Below are 26,228 nucleotides of genomic sequence, written 5' to 3'. Positions count from 1 at the left end.
GAGCTGAAATCCCATTATACATATAGGCCTCATTTATACAACATACATTATACATACTTACATATACACATATAAATACAAACATACAATTATACATTGATAATGCACAAATCATGCATATTGACATACATACATAAAATGCTTATAAAAGCATGTGCTTTGTGCAAGCATGCAGCCACCGTCAAAGTCACTTTGCCGCGCACGCAACGAACGTAAAGTCACTTTGTGGCGCATGCAACATGCGTAAAGTCACTTTACAAAGCATGCAAAGTGACTAAAAGGTGCGTGATGATTATGGAAACGCAGTGCGAGTAAGAAAGCAGAGTAGAGACAGAATTTGGGTGATAAAACTCAAGTATTTTGGCTTCTATAAGATGCTAGATTTCAGGAGAATTTTGGTTTTGAGCTCACTGAAATGCACAAAAATAAAAACTGTTAGGATGACTATAGATGCAAAATTACAGGTCAGTAAACAAAATAGCACATCTTCAGATATAACGGCTTAAATTTCCATAAAATATATTAAAAGTCACAACAAAAATAATCATCTAGACTCCACCCGGTAGCCGAGTGTCAGTTAATAAAAAAACATTCAACAAATTATGGAACAATCAAAAGTTATTATTTAAAAAAGTTTTAATAAATCTATTAAACTGATTTATATAGCAAATAGCAACAAAAAAAAATTACATTGCGCAATTTGATTTCCTCAAACATTCATTCAATTTTAATAACAACTTTATCTTCTGTTAACAAAGTTACAACACATTCTAACCATTAATTAAATAGCAAAAAGAACACCAAAACCATTGAGTTTCTCACCAATAAATAAATACAAAGCCTAGTGTCCAATATCTCACCCGGGTAACTAGGCCTCGACGGCTTATGACTTGTGAGTACCGGCACATAATCATCAACACCTTGACTATTTCCATCGTAATCCGGTCTAAATTCATCCGGCTTTTTCGTAGTCCCTTCATGATAAGACGGCTTTACATGATAAAAGTGATTCTGATTCCATCCGGGTCGGTTTATATCCGGATCTGGTTCGGCTATATCCGGCTTGGGGTGGTACGGCTTAGCGTCCGTGTAGATTATGATCGGATCTTCAAATTGATTGTTTTGGTAGTCGTAGTTTTCGTGTGGGAATGTCCCGATCAATTCGATTAGGTCACCTGTTTTAGAATTGTGTTTGTCAGTTCGTGTATTCATTGTTAAGTTGAATATGATAAAGATCCGTAATGGGGGTAGGTTATGTTCTTGTATGTTGAGAGATTTTGATACGTAATAATGTAATGGTATAGTTTTTAATAAATGTTATATTAATGGTATTCACCTGCGATAAATAGATACAAACCAATGAAGATGATAAATAATTTGGTAATTATTTTATGTATGGAAGTCTTAAATTAGTAGATATATTTTGTTTAGATAAGGCAGCATTATTTCCCAAAAATAGCTTATAGTTTCTCCTTAGCTAAGACTGATTTAAGACGGCCAAAACGTCAGGTAACAAGGAATATTCATCTAATTAAAGACGCATTTAATAATTTAAGGATTTGACAAATCGATGTTAAGTGTGATTGTTAAGTTTCAAAAAAATGTATTTTCTATCAACATTTACTGATAATTGTCTATAGAAAATACATCATTTTTTTAAACATATTTAAAAATCTAGCTTACCACGTCTTTTAGTACCTACAATCAACACCAAATAATCTAAAACAATCCCTATACACTAGATAACAAAATCACTTCATCCGCATTACATAACTCTCACAAACTCAGGAATCGAACCAATTACAAGCTTTCGATTTCCACGCTACACATAAACCTTATATAGATTTAAGAAACTTCGTATCGAGTGAAAATCGGAGAAAGTGCCCATTGGACCGGTAACACAATAGCTACGGGTTTAAATAATTAGATAGGTGCGCGTTATGCAACATGACGGGTTAATGGAAGGGAACGGTGGTAAGTGACGTTGCGGAGGACGGGTTTTGGATGGGTGACCAAAATGATTGTCTATACAACTTGTAGTCAAAGCTGTAATTTATGCTGTTGTGATGATAAATGATTTGATGACAATCCTATTCTACCTTCAACAATCGTATGAGTTTCAGCTACTTTGCTGAGATCAGGAGATAGATGGGTGATCATTTAAGAAAGTAAGAATCACCTTATAGGGAGCGATCCTCGAGGTCCCGTTTCGTATAACAATAAAATCTCTAATTGTTGTCATTAATCATTTAAAGTCAATCCGGACCTCATTTACTCGATCACGAACTTAATCAATTTAATCTGTAGTGTAGATACTATCAATTTCACCGACATTTCAACGTTTATAATTATAGTCCTATTATTAAAACAACACGTTACTAAACTCCGGGCTTAAGACTACCATTGAAAAATTACAACAAAAAAGTTCACAAGCGATTTGTCCTACTCGACAATCGAACTCGAGTCCTTTTAATCTTCATTAAATCATCCAAGTGCTAGTTAGACTCGCACACTAAGGGTTCAGTACCATTATCTATAAAAACGTCCAAATGTAGTTTTGTGGCGTATGAGCCTCCTTGAATATTTATTTTTATAGCCGCAACAGAAATATATCATATGTAAAAATATCTACTATCACGGTTCATGAGAAACATCCTAGCGACGGGCAGACGGACGGACAGCGAAGTCTTATTAATAAAGGCTAAAAAGCCACAAATTAAGACGTTACTTTAAAACAGATTTAATCAGCATTTAAAACAATAGCCTCCATCAAACCAGACTCACTTGAACATAACTCGTGAATAAATTATCAATAAGACAAAAGTTGGTGAAAGTGTGAACGTGTGTATTACGACATATGAAGACGATGTTGGCAGGAAATATGGCTCGCTATTATCTTGTGGTGAACAATCAGTGCGTGAACTTGTTATGTGTACGGTACGAGAGACGAGAAATGAGCGACTTCGCTTTGAAATCAAAATAAAGACCAGCGGAGGCGAGGCGACGCTGTATTGCGTTGGGAAAAGAGGCTCTTAGTTTATTGATTTTTTTATTTAGAAATAGCATAGTAAATACTTATATTAATTATTGAAGCAAAAGAGATTTTATTACAAGTTCATACATACAATAATGCGAAAAGACTTTTTCCCCGACCTAATATTTAAAAGATGATATGTCTGTCTGATACGCTTGAGCGACAAAACGAATGAATTTCGACCATATTTGATATATTTTTAACTAAACTGTTTTCTCTTAATCTACTTCTAAGCCGCTGAAATAAAGTGTGAAACTTTTTTAGCGAAATAGCGTGGGTCAACTAGTATTAAAAAATTTCTTCGACGTAGCTTGCTAGAAATTAAAGCCAAAGTAAACAGAAACTAACTTTAAAATTGCATTTTTTTATAATATTTTGTTGAAATCATAACGGCAATTTCGAGTTCACAGAATCACATATAAATATTCTACGCCTATAATTAGTTTAAAACATTACCTATGAATAGTTTGAAAATCAAGTCTAATATTCTACACAGAAAAAAAAATATTAAAAAGATTTTCTGTAAATTTTCAAATGAAGTACCCGATCACTTTAAAATCTCACATAAATCTTGTTAAGGGAAGTAACCTCTCTCGCTCTCGCTACCGCCTATAACTTGACACAAGAGAGAGTGTATGACGCTTGATGTCGTAATGTCACGTGTAGTGTATAACCTTGGCTGACGCCGCAAGCTTTCCAGATGCGAGCCTTCAGGATGTACATGTCGTAATATTAGAAATTCACTTCCTCTTGTTAAATATCTCTTTCGGTGACCTTTGAGATGTTTGTGGTTTAAGTTATGAGTTACAGCGGATGCTAAAGATAAACCCTCTTATCATAAAAATATATGAAGTTATAAAAGGCTTATAAAGTGTTTTGTTTCTTTCACTCCTTAGCGAAATGAAAAAGAGAAAACATAGTAGCTTTTTAACTAAAATAGGTTTATAGTGTGTTTATGAATAAGAGGGTATGTCATTAATACCCGGTTTCTGAGGCACATTTAGCGGTAGTTTATCTATTCAAACTGTCATGTTTATATGAATCTAAACGCTATTGAATAGATAAACTACCGCTAAATGTACCTCAGAAATCAGAGGTTAGTCATTTCTCTGAGAATATGTGTGTAGGATTGGTTCTCACGAAATAAATAGATCTGCCACTATTCTAGGCGTACTACATTCGATTCAGTGCAAAGAAACATTATATTATTAATTAATTAATTTATATAATTGGACAACTCACACACGGTCATCTGATTCCGAACTAAGCAGAGCTGGTACTATTGTAACTAGATAACTGATACACATACTTATATGATCTTACAGATCGATCCGCGCGGTTGTTTGTAACTAAGCCACGAGCTCCTTCTTCATGTTTCGTTAACTAACTACTTCAAAATTTGACTACCCTCAGAAATTGCCCAGAATCTGGAAGTTGAGGCCATAGACCTCCGTGCCTCGGAGAGCACGTAAAACCGTCGGTCCTGCGCCTGACCTCTCACTGGTTGTGTCAGTTATCCGTCCGACCGGGCTATGAGAGTGAAGGAATAGAGAGTGTACCTGTATTTTGTGCACACACTTAGACACTATAAACCAAGTCCTGTTGGCCAGTTTCAATGAGACTGACCGCTGTAGCCGGATACCAGTTAGGACAATATTATTTCAAAATACAATCTCTCATATAGCTATTACATATGTAAAGAGATACGAATCTTTATTTGTTCTAAGTGACCGCAAAGTGCTGTTTAACTTGAGATTAAGTTGTTGAAGCGACGGATTTCCTGAGTATGATTTCCTCTTAAAATAATATTACTTAACGTTTTCTAAACATATGCATATTATTACGCCTACTATACGCAAAGGTTTAGGCAGAGGCGTAAATACAATCACGATTTGCTATTAACAATGTTAGTCCGATGTAATTAATAGGTATAAAGTATTGCCATATACCGGGAACGTTACAAAACTCCGGGCTACTGTTAAGAATTCGTCCGAGTTGTCAGTTTCAAAGATCTTTATTAATCGTAACCGTAGGTACTCAGAAGCTTGAAAGTCTAACAACCAGTCTTACCGAGAGGTATTGTGCTTATCACAGATCTTTGAAAATGACAGCCGGGACCTACAATTTAACTCGCTTTCCGAAACACGGAGGAACTCGATATGTATAATGGTCACCCATCGACTGACTAACCTCGGCTAGCGTAGCTTAACCAGACGGGTCGATTCGTTGGCTGTAGTTACTTAGCCACGAGCTCCTCACTTAAGCAACCACTATATGTGAACTAAATTCCTACCGAAATCGGTTCTTCTTTAAGTTTAAACAACAAATATAAACTTTCACTTAAATACATATAATATAGGTATATATGTGAAAGACAGTAAGATGTAGTACAGAATATCTTTAGATGCGTACGTGAGTTGTAATCTGATGTGTATCTTAGAAATCGTATGTTGAATACGTACGTACAGTTTAATGTGTGTTATGTAAAAATGAAGTGTTTTTCCTTGTAGATTTTTTTGGTTAAATTTCGTATTAACAAAGGCTTTTTTGTTTTACAAGACTTTGCAATCCAGATTTTATGTTTCTAGTTTTCTGTAAATGACGGAATTGTGTGTTCTGGGAGTCGAATTAATGTTACCGGTATAAGAAATAGTGACTATCTTAATATCGATATCATGAATATTTGGTCTGGGATTCAAACCCATGACACCTGGGTCTCATGGGTTAGAAGAGTAGACCTACTATATTTTTTTAATAAGAAGTTATTTCGATGTTTGGTTACTATCATGTGGCTAAAAGATTTTCTTTGTTATTATATTTCAAACAAAGCTTGGAAAATAATGAAATCATGGTAAGAATCAATCGAAACTTTGTACGACGTTTCGAATTTGTTGAATTACAATAGGTTCTCAATAATAGCGACCAAATTGATCTTTTAAATAGCATCAACTGTTTAAAAAATGTTTTCTCAGATTTCAAGGTATCCAATGAATAAACGAATAAGCAATAAAGATCTTTAGGATACAGATCTTTCAGCCATATTTCTGCTAGAAAGAATAACCTTGAGAAGTTGAACTATAAAACGTTAGTATGAATTTTAGAGAATTCCGATTGTTTATTGAAAAAACCTAATATTATGAGTACGGCTGTCACAACACAATGTTAAAACGTATAACATAAAAGTACAATTTGTAAATCACAAAGAATTAAAACATTTGCATTACATATTAACACAAATTATTAACATTACTTTACATTATACAAATTATTACAATTTTACTGTAGAAATGTGATCAACTCTATCTTATTAATGTTCGTTTTATAACTGTTTTCTCTGAATTTTGATTTTAAACCTTAATGTACTGAAAAGACTGTAAAATCTTCTTAAATATTGATTTTCATAACAAACCTTTAACTGTTTTTATAGGTCCGTATATCATTTTATCTTGAAGCGAATTATGTATGTAACTTAAAAGTGTTTTAACATACGACAATTCACTATATATTATCAGAGAAAAACCCAGCAAAATTGATCTTTACATAAAATCGTTAGATAATAAAATAACCGTATCCTAGAACCAACTTAACTTCCCTTTTCAATTAACACAAATACACACCCAAATCATACCTACTACAAAACAAAGTTGATCACACTTCAACTAACACAACATCATGCATCATACACTAATCATCAAAATTCGCAAAAAAACAAACTTACTAGCATTATGAACAACGGGTGCGATCTCCGTGGGCCGTTCCGTCGTCTCCAGGTCCACACAACAAGCCCAGATCATGCCGCCGGAGCACAAGTCCAGCGGCTTACCCCCGCTGAGCACGCACGAGATGCTAAGCCCGCAACGATGCCGGGCACCCCGGTAACGACATGTTTGAGGGATCACTGGAAAGAGAGAAAATGGCGTTAGAAATATAGGTTGGATAGTAGGTGGTTTTGTAAAGCATTGATTTCAGCACTCGGGTTCGAAGTGCAGTCAAAGGTTAAGTATAAAGTCGTTTAAGAAATTTTCTTTCAAGAAACTCCATTTAGCCGGTATTTTAAATAACGGTAATGAATTTTGATAGCTACTTTGCAAAATATTGATAAATTGATTCAACCCTTATGGAACATCGAGACTCAAGCATTAAAATACCTCTAAGAGACCTTAATTACTAAATAAAAACTGCGAAATATGAAAAGTCGTAAAAACAACAAGAAAGTAACTAACATAAATTACACGATAATCATCAAAACAATTTTTTTACTGATTACTATCCCACTGTTGGGTAAGGGTCTGCTCCTGGACGAGGGAGGGTTTGGCCTTGAGTCCACCACGTGAGTGCGGGTTGGCGACTTTGTGGGCACTCAAGAAATGCGATAAACAATTTTTAGACATTCATCCCGATGTTTTAAGTGACAATGATTTTATTTCTAAGAACAAAAAACAGATTTTGCTATTAAACTCCAACCAATAATTGTCAATAAATTCAATAATAAGTAGAGTAAACAACAAAAAAATCCTTATAAATAAGAACACAAAAATATTCTTGAATAGTGTGTAAAAAGTATTGTTTAATTCAATAGTTTTTTTAACAGGCAACATTAGAGATCAATAACCGGTAATGATTGCATTGTGATCAATCATTCGTGATCGTGATTATGTCAATATTGATCGTGAAGACGTTTTTATTACAGTTGTAATTATGTAATAGATTGTACTGATATTTATTCTAATATTATGAAGAGGGAATTATTTTTTTTGCGGATTTGTATGTAAGAGTATTTTGAAATCACTTGAAATTTCTTGCGCTATTTGAAATGTTAACTTTACATCACATAGGCTATGCATTACAAAGTATGTATGTTTGTACAAATTAACAATTCTTATGCTAAAATTGACAGTAACGGCCCCGAGTAATAAGTACAAAGTCTTATCACGCGCAAACTGATTGAGAAATTGGTAAAACTGTTTTCTTATGTGATAGCTACATTCCTACGAAAGGTAATATGCTTTCAAAGGAATCCAAATACTTTGCGAAGTGTTGAAGTCTTTTAGCAATAATTGTTATCACTTGCTCTAACAGCGAAGGAATACATCCTGATGAAACTTTGCTTGCCTGAGAGTTTAATAGAGCAGTTCTTGGAGCGATGCAAAGTCTCCAACCTGCACAAAAACTAGCGCATAATTTAACGCTTTAAAGTGAAACTAATAGGACGATTTGATGTAGATTATGTTCATTTTAAACCTGTGTTTCATCACACACTAGTTTGAAATGTAAAACTACGATTTGACATTTGTTCGAACCAATCGAATTTGATTTTCGACTCGATACTGTCGGGACTGCCTAACTAAGCCTACTGATGACTGACTTAAGGTGGACTTTCAGCCTTCTTTTTCTCTATTTCTTGGAGAAGCCAGTGCCCAGCAGTGGGAAAGTAATCTAACAAGTTCCATTTACCCAGTAGCGTTAAAGAAACTATCAATTATGAGTATCAGATGCGTCACGCAAGGAGTAAAAGCGTACATAGATAGTGAAATTGTACAGATCGGTCGTTCACACATAGATACTTGCGTGACCATCTTGTGTAATATGGTTTTATGTTTGTTTGTAAAGACAACTCCCGAACTCTTGTGTCGGGACAAACAAACAACGGGCAAAGTACAACCAGACTCGGAAAAACTATTTGCTAACTAAACGCTCAGTCTTTTTTCTTTATATTGAAAATTTATAATATTAGTATGGATTTCCGATTCCGCACGAAGAATTGCTCTTATGTCGCGAGGATTTACCAAACATTATAAATAACGGACACAAAGTACCATCAGACATTTGTGTTTCACATAATTGCTCAGACGAAAACCTTCCGACGCAATGGCAGTGGTGTCGCGACCACCTTAACCACTGCACCACGGAAGTCGTCAAATGTTTGTACTTTTATTGCAACAGTTGATAGGAGGAATAAATGGAGAATTCATTCATTCATCGTATGGTTAGTGGTCAATCTAGTGTTAAAGTTGTTGAACCCATTCAAAGGCCTTTTGACCTGTCTTAACTTAATCGACAACGATAGGGACTAACATTTTACGTGCCCTCCGAATCACGGAGAAACTTAGCGCGAATATCTCTAAGCGGCTACCTATTCAAATAATGCCCGCGGTTATGTTGCTTAACCCACTGATCGTTTTCTGGCTGGTGTTCGCAACTAACTAGCTAATCGGGATTACAGCAACGATTTCGAGCCTATCCCGCTAATCCTATTGAATTGGACATCTAACTAATGTATGATCAAACTATTGTATCAATCACATTTTAAATCATTTGTCGATTCAAAAGAGTGGCCGTGAGTTACTTGCTAGCTCTTCTCATAAAGCTCTACTTTCCGAGCTAGTGATAGATTCAGTTAATAAAACGACTATCGTAAGTGTCAACATTTTAAGTAAATGAATAAATTATTGGATTATGTTTCTTTTTTACGCGAATAAAGCTATGATTGCTAGTCTATCCTGCTAATCTTATTGATCAGAGATCGTGATCAATAGCTCATATACACTAGTGCTCAGAACATAAGACAGTATTAATGTTTTTAAACTCTCGCGACTAGTACACATAATATTATAATGCAACGGGTCTTATACGCGATTGAAAATTTAAAGTCAGCTCGTGACCACGGTCGTTGTAATGCGATCGAAACGTCGGGCAGCAAATAAGGTATCCAAACCTTTAAATTTTCAATCGCGTATAAGACCCGTTGCATTATAATATTATAAGACAGTATTAATTAAAATATTAAAAATTAATCAAATATTGTTTGTCTTAGAATATAATCTTCCGACTACTCGTAAAAAATGTTATTTTTCTCAAATACTTAATAATATAGATTGATTGTAGTAAGATAATAATTTTACTGAGTGTACAAAACGTAAAAAACAATCATTCGATAAAAGAACCTCCTTCTTTTTTGCAGTCGGTTAAAAAATATATTGAGTTGCTGCCACTTTTAGTAACACTGGCGATAAATTTAAATCTTTAGTTAACTAGTTTGATTTAATTATTAACATAAAAAAATATATATTTGATTTAAAAATACAGAAGATGTCTTTAAATGTTTTTTAAATTACTGTCTTACAGATAAGCCTTATTTATGATGAACAACTAATTCATTTTATCGATAATAAAATTAAGTGACTTAATTATAATACTCACTCTTTCCCAATAAGTCCATAATAGAATCATCCTCTTGGGACGCACTGTAAGAATTGTGGTAAGAACCTTTACGTCTTCCCAGAGCTCCTAGCAACAAAATATCTTTCTCTTGGTCATTCGATGGCCGCCTTCTATCCGATGGCAAATCATTTTCCTTCCCATCCAAACCATCTTGTAAAGTCAATACATCATTTTCATTACACAAACCGACATTTAAACAACTTACTAAAGTGACCATAAACAAAAAAGTCATTTTATAAAACATGGCAACACTATCCGTTCTTCTTCGATTTTTGAAATTTTTCTTTTCAATTTTTCCCGCCGATCCATTAAGTCCGTTTTCGATTACACTTTTGCACATTTCACTGTTTTCTGTTACACATTGATTTTTTTTGTTCACTGTTTTTTTTTTATTTTGTTCGCATAAGACGTCTTTACGCGGGAAGTAGGTTTTCGGAAGTAAATCGTGAACGCTTTGCGCGTCGTACCTTTTCACTTTCGTTAGCGATCCCCAAGCAACTTACATTTTCTTAACGATACAAAATGACGCGTATTTTTCCGAATACCATTTACTTAATGGTAATTACATAATTTTGAACCAGATCTACAAAGTAATATCAATTAAGAATGTGTTGTTCAACCATAGACAATTATGAGGAAGTGAGAGGTTTTTTTTCTACGGAACCGTGTTGTTTTTTATAGTTATTACATTATAATTGAAACAATGGTTGTCTATGCGTTTTAGCGTGTTCATGGCGTGCGTGACATATAAATATGATATCTAATAACAGTTTAAAGTGAAAATCCGTATTTCAAGGTGGTAATTTATAAAATAAGATAATAAGATCTATGGCGGACTTTCCCGCGTATTCAACATGTCTTATACAGTTATCTTCAAACATTTGAACGTCGTTATTTCTGATAGACGGCTGTTATTATTTATAACGAATCTATTATATGTACAGGCTTGATTTTCTTCGTCTCAAATGTAGTTATCCCCGGTTTCTGAGTTACATTTAGCGGTAGTTTATCTATTCAATAGCGTTTAAACTCATATAAAAAAAACTATTAAAAAGATGAGTTACTACCGCTAACTACTACTCAGAAACCGGGCATTAGGTGTTTTTGTAATTGAATCAGCCTTAAAGAGACCAGAAACAGATTAATCTCGTACCTCCGGGCCGGAACATTATAAAAAAGTTATTAAATACTAACTACTATAAAGCCTTACGGCTATTATACTTGAAGATGTAGCAGAAACGTGGGTGCATAAAATACACCCACTGATTTGAATTAACAATGTTAGTCCCATATTATTATAATAGGGAACGAACCTATTTCTAAATACTCTATTCACATTATTGCTACAGAGAGTATTGAAAAGCATAATAGCAGTTTTGCTTGACCCAGGAATCGAACCCCAGACCTCATGATCAGCTTGTATACACTACCGCTCCGACCACAAATGCAATGCACTTATTTTAGCTACATCCACATACATAAATATAATCATACATGTACATATCCTACTATCCTACTAATATTATAAATGCAAAAGTTTGTGAGTACGTATGTTTGTTACTCTTTCACGCAAATACTACTGAAGCGATTACGATGAAATTTGCTATATAGGTAGCTGAAGACCCAGAATAACACAAAGGCTACTTTTTATCCCGGAGTTCCCGAGAGATCTGCATTTAAACGGAAAGGGTTTCCACGCGGACGAAGTTGCGAGCGGCCTCTTGTATGTATATATTTTTATATGCACGCTAGTTTTCGTGTATAAAAGTGTACCAAGCGGTACAGTTACTCTACATCCGGTGGTTAAATGTCAAACTGATTCTCATGTGTCTTCACGAACAAGACCCAGTTAGAATGAAATAGACGTGTTATTTTTTATTTGCGGTTTGTGGTCAATTTAGTGTCAAAGGTGTTTGAAATTAACTTAATGATTGGTGTCTTGTCGCTACTGTGGTTCGTTTTAACTGCACTTTTGGCGCATGGTTAAAGTGGTCACCTCGACGTATTACCGTAGCGCCGCGTGTTGTGGGTTCGAATCCCACCCGGGACGATTATGTGTGTGATGAGCACGAGTAATATATAAGTATGTATTTAGAAGTTTATAAGTATGTTTATCAGTTATCTGGTTACCATAGTACAAGCTCAACTTAGTTTGGAATCAAATGACCGTGTCTGAGTTGTCCAGTGATATTTATTTATTTATTTATCCAATAATATTCATTGATTCATAGACTGGCATTGGCTTCATTAACTTTTAAACTTTCGCGTTGCACGATTAACATATAATAAGATACGGGAATTAAGGAGAACACGAATTTTACGACTACGGCGAGTACGATCTGCGCCGAAACGTTAGGTATTAATGATACTCTTCAAAATAACTATGTGAAGACTATAAAATTGTATAAACAAGAATAGTGTGATGTAACGTATTCAAATTTAGGATTTCATGAGCATTCACGAAGTTTTATCTAAGGAAAAATACAGTTAAGTTTCTTCTGAATTGTAATGACCTTAACAACCATAAAATTTATGTAACGGTAATCAATAAATGATTTTTATTTAAAGAACAAATTGAATATTTTTGTAGAAAATGACCCAGTCTACATTTTGATAATTCTTATAAAACATGCAAATTTTATATTAAAACACGTGACCATCGCTGGTATTGTTTTAAATTCTTATGTATATTTGTGTAAATATATTCATAAAGGCTTTTTATACAATTTATTTCATTCAGTTTGATTAGCATTAAAATACGAATACAGGCACATTTTCAAAATCATTTTTATCGATGAAAATTGTGAAATCGGAACTGTATATTAATTCAAATTAATTTTCAAATCAGTGTGTAGTGTTTATAGACTAATAGGTATTATTTTATTGATATTTTCATAGAAATAAGTATGTATTTTTTATTTATAATGCTAACAACAGGTGCCTTAAATAATGCACAACATATGATAGTGTGGCTATTTTAAATAGGTTAATAAATAACAAAATAATCTTACAGCAAAATGAACAATCAAAATGTGACAGAGCACACATATTTCTCTGCACATGCAACCTTCCCGACATTACCATATTAAGTACTGTATAATCAGATACAAAATCGTTTTATACGTTCAAGTACCAAGATTGAGTGGTCACACTTCAACACTCATAAGCCGGCGACTTTCGCCGTAGCTTTCCAAAACATCACTTTAAATGGACGAAAAACGTCTTAACAACCACATTAAATTTCGATTTTATTCCTTAAGTTTTAGTGTCGAAATTCCTTTGACCATTGGTCATTGGTGACAAATCCCTGATTGATTTGGAGTGATAATTAACATGGAATTTTCGACTTTAATAAATAGTTTTAAGGTTTAAATTCGTGTGTACGGTTGTCAGGATGTAATTTGTACACAGACAAGTCTGCTTTCTTTACTAATGACATCTGTTAAGGTTAATTTCGCGGTATTACATTATCTGTGGTTAATTCATTTTTGATAGAGCCCTCCATTGTAAAAGCGCGGGAACTGGGTCAATTGCAGTAAATATCCGATTTAGTGATTTAATTGTTCTCGAATATTTTTGATTACGTTGTAATTAGATTACTTTAGCGATTAGTGACATAATCATCATTAATAGAACTCATTTAGTTTGGATAATTTGCGAGTAAAGTAATTAACTTTTTAATTAGTCATTACTAAAACGAAATGTTAGAAAACAGCCTAAATATACAGTACAGATTATATATAGAACATAAATAAAAGCTAATAAAATGTTTAAAAGTTAAAAGAAACAGTCTATCACCAAACAAAACAAAACGCAATCAATTTTTCTTACTTTTACGCGTTAATTGCAAAAAGAACCGCGAAAACTGCCATTGAAATCGAGAGTGTATCCGAACGTGTTTGACAGTTCATCTTTAGCCGCCATTTTCACTTTCGTTTCGAATAGCGCGAAGCCCGCGTGAAATTAACCACGAATAGCGGCCATATTGTGCGCGTTACAAAATGATTGTACAATAAGGAACTTGTATTGTAACTCTTTGTAACTTATCGATCGCTTTCTGAATGCGTATTTTTTTATTTGTTATACAATAAGTTACCGAAGTTTAGTTAATAACGGGGAAATGATGATTCGTGTATAATTTCCTTTCCGGATGTTGTATCATAGACTAAGAACTCTATACATAAACACTATTTTCTACGGTTTGTTTTACACTGGATTTTCTCGACTTTGCCGGATGCCGATTTTCAATTTAAGTCCAATTTAATTACAAACAAAGATGTCTCTCTGTCTGTATGCTTTGACGGCTCAACGATGCGACCGAAATTCACGTATTATTTTTCAATATTATAGAACAAATCTCTAAAGATACCAATCACGTAAACACATTATCTACACACATAGATAAAATCACGCTTTCTACCCTTAGGGGTAGGCAGAGACCAGAGAATGCTACTTTGTACGTATCTTACAAACTTCTTTTACTTCATTCACATCCATACATCTTGTCATACAAGACATTATCTAGTAGATACTAATTAACTTTTATAAACTACCGCAGATTGTACACATAATAGGCTAAACGAGTCTCAAACACTATGAAAAATTTAAAGTAGGAACTAGTTTAAATAATTAAATCTAGCGAAAACGATACATTTCTACAAACAATTTAAGAACAGTTATAATTTTCTCCGGCAGGCCCTTATTTCACCCACTTTGTAAGAAATTAAGGCTAAATATTTTCCACTAGCTGACCCGCGCCACTTCGCTTGCGTCACAAAATTTTCCCCGTTTTTGTAACATTTTTTACTGGTACTCTGCTCCTATTGGTCGTAGCGTGATGATATATAGCCTATAGCCTTCCTCGATAAATGGGCTATCTAACGCTGGAAGAATTTTTCAAATCGGACCAGTAGTTCTTCAGATTAGCGCGTTCAAACAAACAAACAAACTCTTCAGCTTTATAATATTAGTCTTTATAGTAGTAGTATAGATCTGGGCCCATGCTGTCACGACATCTTCGTGTGAAACAGAACGTAAAACGCATTATATTACGTACATGCGCGCGCATGACATTTCGTAACCCGTTGTTTTGTTTAAAAATATAAACTTTTGATGTTTTGCAAATGGATTGTCTAGATGGCAGTTGAAACGTCATTGTTTTAAGGTTAAATGTCGTAATCTATGGTAGGATATTGTCTATGACAATGGTTTGGGCAACTTGAGTTTTGAATAGATGTGTGGAGACGTAATTTTGTTTGTTGAGCATTTATTTGCGTATATTTGGAGAGATCTTTACTTCTTTAGTACGATTATAAATGCGAAAGTTAAATTTTCGACAAATTACTTGATGGATTTTGGTTATGTTTGTTACACGGATAGTTTATAGCTTGGATTGAAATAAAGGATACTTCAGACCCCGGAAAATCCTTTCACGCGGACGAATTCGTACTTATAACAAGTTGAAGGCAAGGCAGAAGGAACACCTTTGATTAATTGCCTTGAGTTTCTACCTATTACCTACCCCTTACTTCTATCCTATTGTAACAAGGCATAATATATCTACGACTATACGTAAAACATATTACACATCCCAAATGAAATAGACGACTTACACGACTTAGATTTTCATGAGGTAGCCAGATTTTTTAGGTACAAAGTAGAAAAGAAATCGTACTCTTACTTATTTACTGTAACTGCATTTGGTTTACTGCTTACTCTCGATTAACTGTCCCGATTAGGAAAACAGCACAATAATTTATTAAAAAATAGTATTTTTCTGAGCCACGGAAAGAAGATCGAGTTCTATACGCTATTTTAACGTTTGTAAAATTATAATTATACTCCGCGAAAAATAGCTACAGAATTAGAGCACATCAACTGTAATTTAATTAATAAAAGTAATGTACAATATACATAAGATTACATTAAAAGGTATTACAATAACCAATCGATAAAAAAATGATATTCTTTTACCTACAGTCTAATATTGTCTCTAGAAAAACATTTTTTCGTTATAGTTGAAAATTAAATCGCAAAAATACAGAAACATTTTCACTAACTGTGCACAAGTCAACGTCAAACCGTCAAACGGTAATTTTGACATTTGCAAGTGCACAGTATAAATTATCGTGGAAGATCTAATTGCGAGATCTGTACGGAAGGAGTCTTTGCTAAATTATTTGCACTTTACATAAGACCGCTTAGTCAATTTTACACAATGCTTGAAGCTACCACTAGATAATTTCCATACGGAAATGTTTATTCTGTAATCGACACTACATCAATAAAACATAAGACTTGTAACAAATTTAAATATATTACGTTATACTGATGCATGTTTTGTAAACAATAATAAATATATACATAGAAGAAAATATGTTAATGTTTTCGCATATGAATTAAGAAATTAATTAGCTATAAATATAATTAAGTATTATTTTTATTTTTCTATATACTAGCGGCTCGGCCTAACATCGTCTGGATATAAAGTAATAGTTTATCCTCTAGATCACATTACTGTGGGAATTTGGATCCCGTCAATCCCATATAAACCTTTCCCTGACAATTGCAATCACATTAAATAAAGACTTAGTGACTTAGAAGATTTCTAGTGTAGGTTTTCTAAAGTTAAACGCGTACGTACATCAGCCTACCCTTTTTTCTAATACATACATTTCAATGATTTATTTATTTATAGACATATCGATTTTTCTGATTAAAATATCACGCACACCATAAAAACGTATTAAAACAAACTTACCAATATTTAATTATTAAAAAAAACGTAATAGAAAACTAACCAATCAATATCTGTCACTCAAATTCAAAATTAGAATGCAGCCTCATTCTGCAACTTTATTTTCAATTAAATTTTTGGGCAAAGAGTTTTTGTACATGAAGTTTTTATTACCGTTTTTATGTAAATATGTTTTTAAGTTATTTAACGCGTGCTATAGTTTTTAGCATCTCGGCGGGACTGTTGTTTCTCACGACAACACGTCGCGTCAACAAGCATGCGTGGGGTATTAAACCTTCCACTTTCTTAAGCAATAAGTATGCAAATTATTTTTTCTTTTACATTTCTGCCGCTGATTTATGGGCTAATAACACGATTGCTCAGTAATAACGCGTTATGTTATGTAAGCTGCTTTTTTTTGTTTATTGCTTTTTCTGCGAGTGGAAATGATTTAATAATATTTTATTGCTTGTAGTCGGCATTTATAACGTAATTAAATATTATGTCTAGATGAAACTTCGGGAAAATATTTTTATTGCTACTGTTGCGAAATATTTTTGATTATTATTTACTTTTAAATTTGTTTGTTACATTAAATTTCGTAATTTTCACGAATAGTATTTTAATAAAGTTATGATAATTATAATTAAATATGTATTCAAGAGAAGGCGATTACGAATATTGAATATTTTATGTATGAAAAAGCCAATAGATATTTCTCGCTTTAAAATCCTGTTATTTAGCCCATTTTTGTGGAGGTCACGCCTGCCCGCCAGTCCTTAAAAGTAAAAACGTTAGAAAATGTCTTTAAACATCTTCGCTAATTTACCACAAATCACTAAAATAATCCGCCATTATACAGCTATAAATTAATTAATAAAATAAGAAAAGATTTTCCCATAGCAACAACACTTCGAATCTTAAAAACAACCAATAAAAAGGCCTATAACAAAGTGAAAACAGGCATAAACATTTTATTAATTAAAATAAAAAGAATAATTAAAAGACGTATAAAATGTTGAGCACTGCTGCCAAGAGAGAGCGCGAGAGTCGATCGAAAGTAGCCAGTTTAACTTTTTGTTTATATTTATTTTTATAACCAACATGTTGTCAAACTAGATCGGTTGTGGGTCAACATTTGCATGGATTAGGATTAAGGTTATCTGATTGGATAAAGGGAGGAGGTTTTATCGATATTTTAAAAACGTTGGTATTTTAAACGAATTATTTATTTATTTTAACTTTTTATACCAAACTAGCTGACCCGCGCAACTTCGCTTGCGTCATCTAAGAGAATGGGTCAAAATTTTCCCCGTTTTTGTAACATTTTTCGTCGCTACTTCGCTCCTAATTGCCGTATCGTGATGTTATATAGCCTAAAACCTTCCTCGGTAAATGGGCTATGTAACAGTGAAATAATTTTTCAAATCGGACCAGTAGTTCCTGAGATTAGCGCGTTCAAACAAACAAACAAACAAACAAACTCTTCAGCTTTATTATATTAGTATAGATTAGTATAGATATGTATAATGGCGGACTTAATGCCAAAGGCAGTTTGCCAGTCTACCTTGAGGTGATGCAGAGATTATGTGAATTATTATTAGAATTATAAAACTAGGAAAAGTCCCCGCGACACAATTATTTTTGCTTTGCCCATAAAAAAAGTCCTGCCTCTCAGGTCTGGGCGATACTGTGTCTAAATACCGTTCATGGGCTCTCGGGATCGATTCCCATGTCGAATAAAGTGCTAATTGGTTATTTTCAGCTTATATCAGATAATTTCCCGGGATAAAAAAAAATGTGGGCATCTAATTTATAAGTTATCAGGTACGAAAAAACTACTTTGATAAACTACTGAATGGATTTCAATGGATACACCATTAAAATTCATCCAGTAGTTTTTTCGTGAAAGAGTAACAAACATATCTACATAAATATATATCAATACTTACAAACTTCTACTTTTTTAATTAAAAAAAAATTTACTAACATTTTTAACGGCGAAACGCGGCTGTATTTTCATACACACCTTTGGATATAAAAGGCGCGATATTATATAATAATATGTACTTAACCATGTACCTATCGATGTTTTAATCCAAAGTTTACATCTCTAATAGAAGTATCTGATAGATTAAATATACTACATTGAGTACATTGAGTATTGCTGTAAACGGTAAAATCAAGATCTAATTTATAATCGATGATTTTGTATGTCACGTTAGATTATAAAACCCGTTGGCTGTATGTTCTGCTATTTTTACTATGCTATCTTTATATATATAATTCTTCTGTAAGTGTGTATGTCACTGAACTTCTCTTAAACGACTGGACCGATTATGATGAAATTTTTTGTGTGTGCTCAAGGGGATCTGAGAATGGTTTAGATTCACAATTTTGTCCGCTGGACAATGTTTTTTTATTTATTTTTTATGGCAAAACAACGTTTCCCGGGTCAGCTAGTTTTTATATAAGACTCGTTATCGCTCGTGACTTCGTCCGAGTCAAAAGATTTTCAGGAAAAAAATGACCTATATGTCCAGGTTAAAAACTATAGTATGTCAACTTAGTAGAGATCCTAGTATTGCAAGATTTATCTAGATTATCTATACTAATATTATAAAATTGAAGAGTTTGTTTGTTTGTCTGGTTGAACGCGCTAATCTCAGGAACTACTGGTCCGATTTGAAAAATTCTTTCAGTGTTAGATAGCCCATTTATCGAGGAAGGCTATAGGCTATATATCATCACACTACGACCAATAGGAGCGGAGTAGCAACGAGAAATGTTACAAAAACGGGGAAAATTATGACGCATTCTCTCTTATGTTACGCAAGCGAAGTTGCGCGGGTCAGCTAGTAAATAATAATTCTGTGTATTTTACAAATAAAGTAGATGTATTAAACAGGCTACCGTCAGCTGCATAAGTCTGCTGGTCACTGATGTTCTAAGCTCTGAATTTTATATACCTACGCAGTGAACCGTACATACAAGATTCTCTACTAAGTTGTTAAACTATATGTAGTCCAAAGTCACTGAACTATTAAATGAATGAAGTTTATTCAATGAACTAACGGTCTCCGAGTTTAAAACCTCACCGATCATTTACGGAGTAATGACTTTGAACACATCAAAGACCGACAAAAAAAAAATATTAAGTAGATATTAGGACTAATTTTCTTAAGAAACTAATATAACATATATATCACTAGTTTACTCGGCAAACGTTATTTTTTCAAATAAATAGAAAAAAGTGTCACTTTGAGGTATGAAAAATAGATGCTGGTTATTTAAAAAATATATTTTATTAAAGAACCTTATCGTAGATGTATTTCATAACTCTGCTTACACCATCGGGTATAAAAAGCATGATACTAAATAAGAATTTTTTTTACTATCCTATCAGCTCCAAAAAAATCCTTTTCCTTACAAAGTTACTCTCTCAAAGATCCTCTACAAAGATTTAAGATGTAATCTACACTTATACCTAGCAATTTGCAGTAATGGCTTCCTTAACCGGCAGTGTCGCACGTCGGCAGAGAAAACATAAGATACACACCTGTCTAGAATATATTACTGGTACTCGTCTATGGTCTCGCAATCACTAGGTTATGTGGTGACATATTTAGAAAAGGTGTGTTTTAAATATGTTTGTTTTGTTGTACTAACGCGAATATCAATAACTAGCTGACCCGCGCAACTTCGCTTGCGTCACATAAGAGAAAATGGGTGAATTTTTTCCCGTTTTCATAACATCTTTTACTGGTACTCTGCTCCTTTCAGCATCGAAGCGTGATGATATATAGCGTATCGCCTTCTTCAATAAATAGGCTATCTAAAACTGAAAGATTTTTTCAAATCGGACCACTAGTTCCAGAGATAAACGCATTCAAACAAACTCTTCAGCTTTATAAAATTAGTATAGATACGTACATACATAATTACATACACACATGCATACGAACATACATACACACATGCAAACATACATATTTAGGAAGGAAGGTAAGAACTCAGAAACACATTTTGAGTCCGACTCGGCATTCGAACCCGAGACCTCAAGTCGTTAGACGTCCACAGTGACACTACACTACTGACCACGCCGCAGAGGTAGTCTTTATAATCAATATGTAATGAAAAAGTGAGAAAAAAATCCTTCGATACTATAGTAAAATTTTATTCAATGCTGATAATGTCAGTCACATTTCAATGCGTTAGATACTGTTTACACCTGAAAATCTCTTCACGTGGTCCAAATTTCATATATATCTTTGCCTATTGCACTTGCCCGTTGCCCAACAGGAAAACATTAATAGGTGAAATTCATTTCCCACACGTAATTTGTAACAGCTCATACAAAGATGCAACTGTACAAGAAATTCCAGTTTTCTATAAGCTATCCAGTTTCCTGTTCGAGCTTACTAAGGTTAATAGTTATATTAATAGACCCTACCATCTAGGCTTGATCATTAATGATCTACAGTTGTTCTCATTAAGGCTATTTCTAATTTATGTCAAAACTCACATTGGAGGTAACGACTGCAAAGCGTTTGAATCCCGGTTTAGTCAACACATACATAATAACACTTACCCCCGATTTCTGAGGTACATTTAGCGATAGTTTATATATTCAATAACGTTTAAACTCATATAAAAAAAACGCTATTGAATTGATAAACTACCGCTAAATGTACCTCAGAAACAGGGGTTTAGAGGTCCAAATGTGTTTTTAAATTTAGTTTTGAGTAATGTCAGTTTATTGACTGCAATAGTTTTAAGTGCTTTTTGACTTAGAAACACTTTTCTTAATTACAACTTGAGGTTCAAAATTTACCATAAAAGGAAATACAATCGATTTTAACCCAAGCAATATACGACAACACGAATGAAAATTGCAGTGACTTAAAAAACTTATCTATAACTAAACCAATTTTGGTATGACTCGAGAATTGAACCCATAGCAATTACTCCAAAGGTGGCAACGAACGAATCATGCTACCCATTGCACTATAACTATCGTCTAATTTAACTAACCATTTCAAAACAAAATAAATTTTTCCTCAAGAAAGTTTAAAAAAATGCACTTAAAAAGCGCCTTAAGCTAAAACAGATTATAAAAACATAATGACAGTTACTCTATAATCTATGAACCGAAACAAAATGTCGGTTGTGTATAATTTAACGTATATTATTGCATTATGAAACAGCTTGTGTAATGTACGAAGGTTATAGAAAGCCCGCTTTGTCTTCGAAACGTGGTAAGGAGTTAGGCTGTGTTTATAATGGTGATAAAATTCGCAAACAACACGTTTATTACACACAAGCTGACCCGCGCAACTTTGCTTCCGGCACATAAGAGAGAATGAGTCATAATTTTCCCCGTTTTTGTAACATTTTTTACTGGTACTCTACTCCCATTGGTCGTAGCGTGATGTTATATAGCCTTTAGCCTTCCTCAATAAATAGGCTATCTAACAGCAAAAGATTTTTGTAATTCACACCAGTAGTTCCTGCGATAAGCATGTTCAAGCAAACAAACAAACTCTACAATTTTTATACCTCTGTGTAGCGGGTAGTGTATGCGACGCGCAAAGGTCTGAGAATCGATTCCCAGGTCGGACAAATTAGTATTAGTCATCATAATTTTTTTATTAGATTATTCTTTATTTTTAATAGTAGTCCGAAGTTTGGTAATGTGCCATGCCATAACGATTGAACGAATTTTGATGATTTCGTAACTTACACACTCTGGATTCATAGGATCCATATAATAGGAATCTTTCAGCGGAATATACATTATATTCAGCAGTAGAGAGCAGAAACTATAATGATATCTTATGATTTTCTAATAACATATTCATCAAACAATTTTCCTTCTATATCTTAATTTACCGGATTTTCTCACGGTTGTCAACTTTCACGGAGTAATAGTCACAGGACGAGTAATACTCGTTGTGACATTACAATTTTATGATGATTTTATTCAGACTAAGCACAATTATTTATCTAAACAAGTTTGTAGTTAGTGAGTACGTCCGGCCTTTGAAGGCTAGGGGCGCCCGAGGCAAGGAACAGAAATCTCTAACGAGGAGTCAGGCAAACGATCTTTTTTAACTATTAGGGTATTTTATTCTGTTAATGAAAAATTTAAAACGTCTTTTAAATAAATGCTTAAGCTATATTATGTTTTTTCGTTATTTATTTTAAATGATTTAGGATAGAAACAACATATTAATCACTCTTTTGATCCCAAGAAAACTATTCATGTGCCGTCATTACGATAGCATTTTTTACTAAATCAGCGTTTTTGGCGTTTCTTAATTTGTAGCTGATTTAAATGGTAGCATAATATCGTTTTTTGTATATAGGTTAGAAGGCTGAGGCACCTTCGACATCTCGACATCATCAACTGAATAGAGGTAAAAGTGCGAAATAAAAGAATTGTTCGGACTTTGACCTTTGACATTTGGTAAATCTTAGGTTTTACAGGAAAATCTAAGGATTTACCTCAGTTCGGGCTTTTACAGTAACATATACACACAAATGAGGTAATAATAATAAAGGATAGCTAAATAGAAATATAAGACTTTAGACTTGGCCGTCTCCTAGTCAGTAGGCCACCTCACGAGGAATAAATTGTAGGCATAAAAGTATTTTAAATATATTTCAGGCTTAAAATGATATAAAATTGCCATTTGGTTATCAACTATTGCCATGCTTCAAAAATTTTCAAACCTTTCGAAAAGTTTGACATCAAATATCTCACTGAAAATTTTACAGTTATTTTCATACATTTTCTAACCATCACTTATCCGAGACATATCCAAAACCCTTAAAACATTTACAATCATTAAAAAACTCCACAACAATCGCACCCACCCGTTCTCCACTATAACACAGCCTTACCGCCATTTGAACCGGATACGACTTTCTCTAGTTATATAACCTTACAAAATTCACACCACACGTCCGAACTTGTCCGCCATTATATCTCGTTATGTACAAGGTCTGGGACGTAGACCCTTATGTATTTGATTATGTGGTTTGTTTTGAAAATTATTATTGGTTATTTATGCAAATTTGATTTGAAGAGCAGTGATAGCCGAGAGGTAAAGCTAAATTGCTTTCTACGTGAGTGATCAATAGTTCAAACCTAAGGTAGCTTATCAATGACTTTTCGAAGTTACGTGTAAATTAGAAGAAATTATTTCTTGAAAATAACGAAGAAAGAAAATATATATAATTTGTACTACTACTGCGATAGCGGTGCATAGTTCGAATCCGGATTTATTGAAGTTATGTGTGTATTTTAAATAATAATCACTTTTTCTAACGGTGAAAGAAAACTTCGCGTTGAAACCTTGCATGCAATGAGAAAGAATCCAGAGTCTTGAGCCTGCATGTAGCCACTGTAGCCAGTGTCGTGAACTCAAAGCTCAACCCTCCCTCATTACGGGATGAGAACTTTTCACTTATGCGAGGATAGTTGTATGTTTGGTACCTACTCTATCACGCAAAAACGAATGCCTAGATTGTGATAAAATTTTGCATACATATAGTTTATAAACTGGATTTACACCTAGCATTCTTATTTCATAGAAAAATCTATCCACGCATAGTGCATCGAGAGGTCGTGGGTTCGATTCCATATTTGTGCGATCCACAAATATCTGTTTCGGGTCTAGTTGTACTTTGTGTCCGTTGTTTGTATGCTTGTAATACTCCCCGCGACACAAGAGCAATTCTTAGTGCGGGAATTGTGTGTTAAAAAAGAAAGAATAATAAAATTTGAAGATGTTCAAAAGTACCGCTAGGTCAGTACAATTTACCAGCTGAGTGTTAACAAGTAACAAACCTACTGCCACACATTTTATACAGCGAGAGACAAAGACAGACATATATTATGTGCCATACATTTTACACAACGAGGGAGAGAGACAGACGTATATTGTTCATATAACTATGTGCTTCTCATGGTATTATGTGCTGGGTTTAACCGCGGTTGAACCATGGGAACGATTGTCGTGTAGTCGTTTAAGATAAGTGTTGACGTTTGAACCGACTTTGAAAAGGAGTAGGTTATCTATTAATGTGTTATTCTTCCTTTTTATGTTATGAGTAGGTACTACATATTTTAGATCTGATTTATTTCTCAATGACTTTATTTCAATAATGTCCAGTAGATGACGTTTAGATAAATGTATAAACGATATGGAGATATTATAATATGTTTACCGACATACAAAGTCTACGATGTTAAATCCTAACTCTAGACAAACACTGAGAAATTCTTGAAAGAAAAACTCAGGAAAAAATGTTTGGCCTACTCGGAATTTGAACCTAAGACTTCTTCGGCAACAGCCAAAATATAGTCTAGTCTCTATAAATTAGTCTTCGTATGGAAATCGAACCCACTTGAACTATGCACTATACTTGCTGTGTAAAATGTAGTGTAGTGTTTTTATTTATTTAGCAAGTCATTATACTATTTCAGTTATTTGAGTGAGCAAAAACTACCGTCAATTATTATTTGCGCTAATAGATACATACTCTATACTAGTCTATACTCTTATTGAAAAAGAAAACATATATACTTAGTCATGACCTACTATTAAGTTTGCTGAACGGATTTCAAGTATTTGTGTATCTGATTATTCACTTAGGGAACGTTCATATCTGACGAAAGATGCGTCGGGCGTAACTTAATTTGTATGGACTTCGTATCGATCATCGGTTGAGTGTGAACGGTCGAGTGTTTTTCTATACATTTGTCTGTTCCGGCGTTACGCGACTGATAATACGCGACGTATGTTCCGTCAGATATGAACCTTCGATTATAGACAGTCCCAGTTTGGGTCAATCGCCAGCTTCAAAAATAAATAAATAAATAAATATTATTGGACAACTCACACACGGTTATTTGATTCCAAACTAAGCAGAGCTTGTACTATGGTAACCAAATAACTGATAAACATACTTATATACTTCTAAATATATACTTATATAGATAATTTGACAACCAGGCTCAGAACAAATACTCGTGCTCATCACACAAAGATTTGTCCCGGGTAGGATTCGAACCCACCACACGCGGCGCTACGGTTGTTGCGGCGAGGTGACCGCTTAAACCACTGCGCCAAACGTGCAGTTAGCTTCAAAAATCTGTCTTAAGCGTAGCGCATATCTCAGTTGACAACAATTTGAAAGCCACTATACTGTACATTGTTTGCTCCCATG

The 26,228-nt window shown here is 33.9% G+C and overlaps 1 protein-coding gene across 5 annotated transcripts in view; it reads right to left on the bottom strand.

Annotated features, from left to right (window-relative positions):
* LOC142984491 (serine proteinase stubble) overlaps positions 1-26,228 on the bottom strand; it is a 34,374-nt gene that overhangs the window by 7,228 nt on the left and 918 nt on the right. The window contains exons 1-4 of one of the 5 annotated variants that reach the window (XM_076132134.1): positions 17,166-17,258; positions 10,235-10,838; positions 6,753-6,932; positions 861-1,175 (exon numbers count right to left, since the gene is read on the bottom strand). In XM_076132134.1, the coding sequence (XP_075988249.1) occupies positions 861-1,175; positions 6,753-6,932; positions 10,235-10,595 (856 nt within the window). In that variant the 5' untranslated portion in view covers positions 10,596-10,838; positions 17,166-17,258. Of the gene's footprint in view, positions 1-860; positions 1,176-6,752; positions 6,933-10,234; positions 10,839-17,015; positions 17,259-26,228 lie in introns of those variants that run through there. The other 4 variants (XM_076132135.1, XM_076132136.1, XM_076132137.1 and 1 more) reach the window with 4 other exon arrangements.

Source organism: Anticarsia gemmatalis, chromosome 27 (assembly GCF_050436995.1).
Source record: "Anticarsia gemmatalis isolate Benzon Research Colony breed Stoneville strain chromosome 27, ilAntGemm2 primary, whole genome shotgun sequence".
Taxonomy (NCBI): Eukaryota; Metazoa; Arthropoda; class Insecta; order Lepidoptera; family Erebidae; genus Anticarsia; species Anticarsia gemmatalis.
This window is presented reverse-complemented; position numbering and strand designations above follow the sequence as displayed.